This window comes from Lactuca saligna, chromosome 9 (genome assembly GCF_052625555.1).
Source record: "Lactuca saligna cultivar CGN05327 chromosome 9, ASM5262555v1, whole genome shotgun sequence".
Lineage (NCBI taxonomy): Eukaryota > Viridiplantae > Streptophyta > Magnoliopsida > Asterales > Asteraceae > Lactuca > Lactuca saligna.
In genome coordinates this window covers 156,197,441-156,205,695 of record NC_136425.1, presented here as the reverse complement: position 1 = coordinate 156,205,695, position 8,255 = coordinate 156,197,441, and the positions used below count along the sequence as shown (strand labels likewise).

Here is an 8,255-nt window from a genome sequence, read left to right as displayed (position 1 = left end):
CCACGCGTTCCACATAAACTTTACCATGACAAGAAAAAGAGAGGGACCAAAGGGCTTGTAGCCCAACCGTATCCGGTGTTGCCCCCTTTTTTTTTTGAGGTTGAGAGTTCAAGTCCCGTTGTTGATATAAATAGATTTAAGGTGTAGTTTAGGAGTAAGTTAGATTTGTCGTTTAAAAAAAAAAAAGGAGTAGTGACATGACATTGAAAAAGAGATGAAGAAGAGAAAGATAAAAAGATGGATTTAATACATATATACATGCCCATAGCATTTAAATATCCTTAAATGTACGAGATGACGAAAATGCTCTTCACTTAACAGCCAAAAGATAACGGAGTTAGCGAAAATGACCATTTGTGAAGTTTTTTAAACATCGGGACTAAACTTCAGATTTTGAGATACCATAAAGATCATTTATGAAGTTTTGTCATTTTATTATTATACTCTTATATTAATTTTAAAAATATTTACTCAAAATGAAGCTTGAATAAAAAGTACATTTACTTGCACACAATTAACACCAACACTAACATTTTAAGATGATAATAATAATAATAATAATAATAATAATAATAATAATAATAATAATAATAATAATAAATCATTATTAGCAATGAGCAAATTAATTTTAATTATTATTTGCTCTTGTTTTAAAGTAAAAAATATTTGATGTTTCCTACTTTTATAAAAATGAATTGGGGTAGGACAAGGAGGGAGAATGATAGTGACCGAAGTAAACATGTCATTGGAATTGAATGATAGTGACCGAATTAAACATGGAATCGGCCTTGAAATTGAATGGGTTGAACATTAGTCCATTAGATATAACTACATGGTAAAAAACCATGTGAAGGCATTTCTATCTTGTGAGAAAAGCTACTTCCTTGTGACTCACTTTATTCTTCAAATTTCCTTTTATACCCCCACATTTCACCAATTTACACACACAATTAGCAAAAATGAACCATTTATTCTCTTCTGTGCTCCTGGCATCCTGTCTTCTTCTCATGGGTAACCTTTCATTCCTTTCAATTCTTTATGTCATCATTCCCATCTTTGTTTATGACATGTCGCTCTCTTTTTCATCTTAAAGGGTTCAAAGTCACAATTGTACTATAAAAGTAGCATAAGGAAGTAAGCAAGTGAAATATTTTGGTTCACCAAATGCGTATTTTGTGAACAAAAATTTCAATACCTTAAATTCTTTAGTATCTTTTTCTTTAACCCGATGATGTTTTTTTTTGAACATCTCAAATAGTTTATTACCATTTATGATATTAGCCCTTTATCTTATGTTACTTATCTTTATAGGTCATGGTGATGCGATAGACATAGTGAAACATAGAGCAGATACACTACAAATCGCGGGTTCAAGATTGCCAGACTGTCTACATGCATGCGGTTCCTGTTCGCCCTGCCATTTGGTTAGGGTGCGGTTCATTTGTTCTATGGGACCCGCCGAGGCCGAGACTTGTCCAATTGCTTACAAGTGCATGTGTAGCAACAAAACCTATCATGTTCCATAGTCAACAAGACACACTACTCATATGATACAACAAACCAATCAAATATCTTGTAATACATATGCGAATTATATAAAAGTTTGAATATTTTATGAATCTTGGATTTCTAGTGCCCGGGTATTGTTTTTCAGGAAATCTTGGTACCATTTTGCAGACAATTTTGGGATACGATTGAGTGTTTGATGATCAATGTAGTATAATCCGAATCTTGGAGTGTACCCAAGTCTCCATTCAAAATCATCCATTAATGTCCACACAAAATAGCCTCTCACATCCGCTCCATCCCTGTCCACCATTTTTTTTATAAATTATTCGACCATGCAAAACAATTTATGTATGGGTGTTCGTTTTTGACTCAATGCAGAAAGAAAGTCGAATACATGAGATTGTAAGATATACCCCACTTTAGGGGTGTTGAACGAGTAATTTTTTCGGGTTTCGGGTAATTCGGGTTTTTCATGTTAGAAAAATTACCCGTTATCTTACCCAAACTAAATTCGGGTAATTCGGGTATTACCCGAAATATATAATTTTTTTTTTTTTGAATTTCACCTGAAAATAAATTTAATGAAATAAATACGTCGTGCTTTATTAGTCTTGTTTATATAAACAAACGAGATATAAACGAAGTTACTCAAGTTTTGAACATTGAGATTTTTTAGTCACTAATACATGGATATCAAGTAATTTTTTAACAACTTAATCTAATCTAATAAGATGTTAAAAAAAAAAAAAAACAAATACCTAAAGATCTTAATTTAAAAGTTTAAAATGTTTAAGATAAATGTAGCCATAAGTTTTGCCATGTTTTGAAGTTTCGTCAAAATAATGAGTTTGTTAGTTGAAATAAAAACTATAATTTAGAAAACAGTTAAGTTTTAAAGAACGTAATGATATATAAAAATTACTTTTAATATTGTTAGTGTCGTATTGTCATAATAAATATATTTACGTTTTACAATAATGATAGTTAGTTTAAGCGTGATCAAATACCTGCTATATAGTACAAGCTCTACAAAAAAAAAAAAAAAAAAAAAATTTAAAATAATTTGGGTAATTCGGGTATACCCGAAACCAAAAAAATTTACCCTTTACCCGACCCGAAATAATCGGGTAACCCGATTATCCGGAAAAATTTACCCGATACCCGAAAAAATCGGATGGGTAATTCGGGTATTTTCGACAACGCTACCCAACTCAGTCCTATGGATTTTTTGTGTGTGTCATTATTTTCTCAAATATTTTTTTAAACATCATTTATCCAGGTATCACTTTATCTATAATAGAAAATGTTAAGACCTAAATATAAGACAAAATTACAAAAATGGTCCCTGTGGTTTGCCAAAAGTCACAAAGGCAGTCCCTGCTTATTTTTTTTTGATGCAAATGGTCCTTGTGGTTTGTAAAACTTGCAAAGTTGGCCCTTTTTACTAACACCGTTAGTAAAACGCCGTTAGGGACTGAATCTGTAAGGGCATTTTCGTCATTTCAAGTATAAAGGGACTGAATTTGTGATATTTAATAAACCACAGGGACCATTTTTGAAAATTCTTTGAAAAAATGAATTAATTTGCTGAAGGAAGGAGGGAAGGTTCGAACTCATGACCTCCACCTCCCGTTATTGCCAAAGTCTTAACCAGTTGAGCTGAATGCTCAGCTAGTTATTTGTTCCTAAAGCTAATATATATAATAATGAAACCGTTAATATTTAAATAATAAATAAATTAAAAAAACATTTTTTTACCTAATTTTTTTTAATAAAACAAAATGTATTTTAATCGTATTATAAAAAAAATTTACAAACAATTTTTATGTATTTATTTTACGTAAATATATTTTTTATGTCTTTAAAATATACATTTTCGTATAAAAAATATGTTTTCGTAAAATATATTCTTTTATGATTTTGAAATAATAATAATTAATACTACTCATTACATAAAAAATATATATAAATTCTTTTGGGTCGCTAGTTCTCAAATACGTATTTCATCTTATTTAACATACATATTTCATTTTATTTAAAATACGTATATCATCTTTATTAAATACATATAACCGAAAAATGGTTTTAAAAAAACCGATTGAACCAATCGTTTTGTAAAAACCGTTTTTTTTTTTTTTTTTTTTTTTTTTTTTTTTTTTTTTTTTGTTGTTGTTGTTGTTGTTGTTTAGATACATAACAAAATTGTTGTTAAGTTGTTTTTAATACACATAACCGAAAAACCGGTTTTAGAGCTTGCAAACAAAAAGAATTTATATATATATTTTTTTATGTCATGAGTAGTGTTAAGTATTATTATTTCAAAGTCATAAAAGAATATATTTTACAAAAACATATTTTTTTCGGTTATGTGTATTAAAAACAACTTAACAACGATTTTGTTATGTATCTAAACAACAACAATAAAAAAAAAAAAAAACGGTTTTTACAAAACGATTGGTTCAATCGGTTTTTTTAAAACCATTTTTCGGTTATATGTATTTAATAAAGATGATATACGTATTTTAAATAAAATGAAATATGTATGTTAAATAAGATGAATTACGTATTTGAGAACTAGCGACCCAAAAGAACTTATATATATTTTTTATGTAATGAGTAGTATTAATTATTATTATTTCAAAGTCATAAAAGAATATATTTTACGAAAACATATTTTTTATACAAAAATGTATATTTTAAAGACATAAAAAATATATTTTACATAAAACAAATACATAAAAATTGTTTGTAAAAATATATTTCTTTATAATAGGACTAAAATACATTTTGTTTTATTAAAAAGAAATTAGGTAAAAAAAATGTTTTTTTAATTTATTTATTATTTAAATATTAACGGTTTCATTATTATATATATTAGCTTTAGGAACAAATAACCAGCTGAGCATTTAGCTCAACTGGTTAAGGCTTTGGCGATAAAGGAAGTTGGAGGTTGTGAGTTCGAACCTTCCCTCTTTCTTTCATCAAATTAATTCATTTTTTCAAAGAATTTTCAAAAATGGTCCCTGTGGTTTATTAAATGTCACAAATTCAATCCCTTTATACTTGAAAAGACGAAAATGCCCTTACAGATTCAGTCCCTAACAGCGTTTTACTAACGGTGTTAGTAAAAAGGGCCAACTTTGCAAATTTTACAAACCACAAGGACCATTTGCATCAAAAAAAAATTAGCAGAGACTGCCTTTGTGACTTTTGGCAAACCACAAGGACCATTTTTGTAATTTTGTATAAATATAATATAATCACCTGATCGCTTGGGCCAAAGACGACATGTACATTTTATGAAATTCTATTCGATCGAAGTCTTGAAGTATATTTTGAACTTGATCATCAACTTTCGGATCAGAATACCCTACATAAATTTAACTTCAAAATTGAACGTATTCTTGCAGTTTAATTTAGCAACAAAATCCATATCTATACTGAATTTAAGAGTTGTAGCAATTAGGATTGACCAAATCCAAAAAGTCAAAATTCCCAAATTTGCATACCGTTTTCAGTAACAAACATGGGTTTGTTGTGATATCTCTTCTTTAGATACTCTATCACTTCCCTAATGCCTCTTGGAACTACACGCAATGATCCCAATCCTGTCTACCAACACAACTAATTAAACAATGAAAAAAAAAAAAAAGCAATAGGGCGTGTTTGGTAAAAGTAGCTGTTAGCTGGAAACGGGTAGCTAGTAGCATGTAGCTGATAGCTGGTAGCGGGAAGCTGTAGTTTTTATTTGTTATATGAATGTTTGACAAAAGGAACTGGAAACTTTTGAAATATATAAAATTACATAAAAGGACAATTGATTAAAAATAAAAAAGTATATAAATATATTTTTAAGGGTAATTATGAAAATTGATTTCAAAAGCTCCGGGGCGTTTTGTTAAAAGCTACATGAAATAGCTTTTAGAATCGGAGCGTTTTAATAAAACTAAAAGTTAAACGCTCGTACTGCCAAACGAAGCTTTTTGTTTAAACTAGAGCGTTTTGTCAAAAGCTAAAAGCTAGAAGCTCCTAAACGCTTCCAAAAGCTTTGTGCCAAACACGCCCATAGTAAACGAGGGGCAAAACGGGTATTTCACACATATCATACATACTGGCGCACCAATCGGAATACCATCTCTCTCTTTACTTGCATCCACAAAACCTAGGATTGCTCGACTTCCACTTAAACTACAAATTGAATGAATACAATCTTTTGCATATAGAGTAGCATAGTGGTTGACTCCTATAAAGTCAATTCCATCTTTCATAAACTTCCTTTCGTCACTAGAAAATCTTGGCAATTGATCTCCAAGATACTTGCGCATTTCAGATGGATAATCACCAAAAATTAGTGGATCCAATGCCCTAATAATAACAAGTTAAAGAAAAAAAGAATCTTGATTTCATCTTCAAAGTTAAGTGCGTATACGGATATATATATATATACCAGCCGATATTGAAAGCCAAGATCCTGTTAGCGGCTTCTTGATCAAAATCATTATCTGTTAGAGGCTCATACATGAAACAATCTACAACAATCCCGATTGATCCACCTTGTTCATGCTGCATGTATGTTAATCTAGTCAAAGGATGTTCGTCATGCAAGAAAAAAGTCAACTTTAAGTTGACTTTAAGCGCGACGATGAAACATCAATACTAATATCAGTATTGATATGAGTATATCAAAAAAATTTCAAAACAATGAAACATTGTCCTTTTAATGTTTCAACATTTTCACTATATCAAAACGAAAGCTGAAAGCTTGAAGCTTGGTTATTATTTAATGAAATTGTTTCAAGACACATGCTATGTCGTATGTCGACATCAGCGCCATGTTAACAAAAATTACAAATATTTACAAAAAAGATACAAACTTTCATAACAATGGAAAAAAAATTGAAAGTTTAGTGGTTAAACAAACCTGTTTGAAAAAAAAAATTACGTAATTACCTGATAATCTCTTCGATATAGCTTCACTGTTTTTCCATGTGCCAATAACATGTTATGCATTACAATTAAAGGCTCGATATCAGAATTTCCAGATGAACAATTGCCAAAAGGTGGTGAACAACGAGAGGGTGGATACGTTCCTTTCTCGTATCCCATTTGTGTAAACAAATTTGGCTCATTCATAGTGAACCAATCCTTCACTCGATCACCAAAGTTTTTGAAACATGTTTCTGCAAAGTGCACATAATCTTCCCTACAATAGATTATATATTTCATGAAAGTAATTTAGCGTTTATTTTAATCGAATAGAAGATCGGATTCTTTTCCACATACTGCATTAACGGGCTGAGCCAAGACCCGTATCGATCTTCAAGTTCTTCGGGGAAGTCGTAATGGTAAATTGTTACAAATGGTCTAATTCCTGTTTTAGTTGAAAATTTATGTGTTTAAAGTATGTAATTTTCATGAAGAATTGACATAAAAGGAGTTAAAAGTTTAGCGTTTTACCTCTGAATAAGAGATTGTCCAAGATTTTGTTATAGAACAGAATCCCATTTGGATTAACATCGCCGAATCTTCCTCCTGATATAACTCAACAAGATCTTCTATCAAGAAATGGAAGTTCTTAATCCTTTTTTATGAGAAATGTTGAATTTTAATCATACTTGGAAGAACTCTTGACCATGATATAGAGAAGCGGTAAGCATCTACACCAAGTGACTGTATTATGTTAATATCTTCCTGCAACAATCGATTGATTAGAAATAAGATTAGAAGAGATGTGAAAGTTATATGTTGTTGTTATCCATTGTCAAAAGTTTAAGATACCAGATATCGATGGTAATGATCATCAGCTATGAATCCATTGTCGCCATTTTCAATGTTGCCTAAACATTGCAACGTTATAGTTAACCTAATCTGATAATGTAAAGATGAATCAATTGAACACTCAATTGTCAATTGATTGATTTTGTTACCTGGGGAAAGAGCGAATACATCCCAATTGTTGAGACTTTTACCATCTTCAAGATATGCCCCTTCAATCTAGATGAAGTAATAGAAATTCATTGGTGAGTTTAGCTGACTCAGCTATCAGAAAACTGAAAGAGAAGAAACAGAGTAGAGAATACTTGGTAGGCTGAAGTAGCGACTCCAAACAGAAACCCATCTGGGAAATCTGATCTTTTTATGACTTCTTCATGAAATGATGTGTGAGTTTTTGAATCAACAAGGAAAAGACCCAAGAAGAAGGAGCAAGAACAGACCCATCTGGGAAATCCGATTCTCATATCGGTTTCTTTAATTGGAGCGAAGTCAGACCAGAGCACCCATAATCAAGATGTGCTCCAAGCGGTACACAAATATGCGGTCCAAATTCATATTTTGGGAAAATATCAAACAATCTGGGGATATTAAAGGCTCTTGGATTGTGGAATTTTGTTTTTATATTTTATTATTATTATTATTATTATTATTATTATTATTATTTGCGTTCATTTTCGTTATTATTATTATTTTTAAATATATTAATACCATATGTGATTATTATGTAAAAAATTCTACAAAGAAAGATTAAAAATAATGAAATGTTTTATGTAATACGTTTGTATCTGATGAACCCGAACACCTCTACGGATCTTGAGTTTTTTAATTTTTAATTTTTTTGTTTTTCTATTTTTGTTTTCGTTTATTAATATAATTTTTTGTTAATATACTAATACTTTATGTTTTATGTAAAAAATTTGACAAAAAAATGTTAAAAATAATGAACTTATGTTTAATATCAGTCCATAAAA

General features: G+C 30.1%; 1 protein-coding gene across 3 annotated transcripts; it reads right to left on the bottom strand.

The window, feature by feature from the left end:
- Positions 1–1,518: 1,518 nt before the first annotated feature.
- LOC145014506 (beta-glucosidase 18-like) lies at positions 1,519–7,860 on the bottom strand. Of its 3 annotated transcripts, XM_078972888.1 has the most exons (12): positions 7,590–7,860; positions 7,437–7,503; positions 7,288–7,346; positions 7,125–7,200; positions 6,967–7,041; positions 6,793–6,880; positions 6,460–6,712; positions 5,957–6,072; positions 5,622–5,874; positions 5,019–5,121; positions 4,774–4,879; positions 1,519–1,808 (listed from the first exon to the last, which is right to left on the bottom strand). In XM_078972888.1, exons 1-12 carry the CDS (start codon positions 7,746–7,748, stop codon positions 1,613–1,615), a joined length of 1,551 nt encoding a protein of 516 aa, XP_078829014.1. In that variant the 5' UTR covers positions 7,749–7,860; the 3' UTR covers positions 1,519–1,612. The 3 variants fall into 3 exon arrangements, 1 of the variants encoding a protein (XP_078829014.1); XR_013665545.1 differs by lacking the exon at positions 1,519–1,808 and having other exon boundaries at positions 5,618–5,874; XR_013665546.1 differs by lacking the exon at positions 1,519–1,808 and having other exon boundaries at positions 5,019–5,117.
- Between the last annotated feature and the right edge of the window lie 395 nt (positions 7,861–8,255).

What these genes read in the sequence shown, in the direction of transcription:
- LOC145014506 (XM_078972888.1), bottom strand. Translation starts at nt 7,748, where the DNA reads ATGAGAATCGGATTTCCCAGATGGGTCTGTTCTTGCTCCTTCTTCTTG. An exon ending in TCGCTACTTCAGCCTACCAA is followed by an intron (nt 7,504 to 7,589) that starts GTATTCTCTACT and finishes TACTTCATCTAG; the next exon opens with ATTGAAGGGGCATATCTTGA. An exon ending in TGGCTCAGCCCGTTAATGCA is followed by an intron (nt 6,713 to 6,792) that starts GTATGTGGAAAA and finishes AATCTATTGTAG; the next exon opens with GGAAGATTATGTGCACTTTG.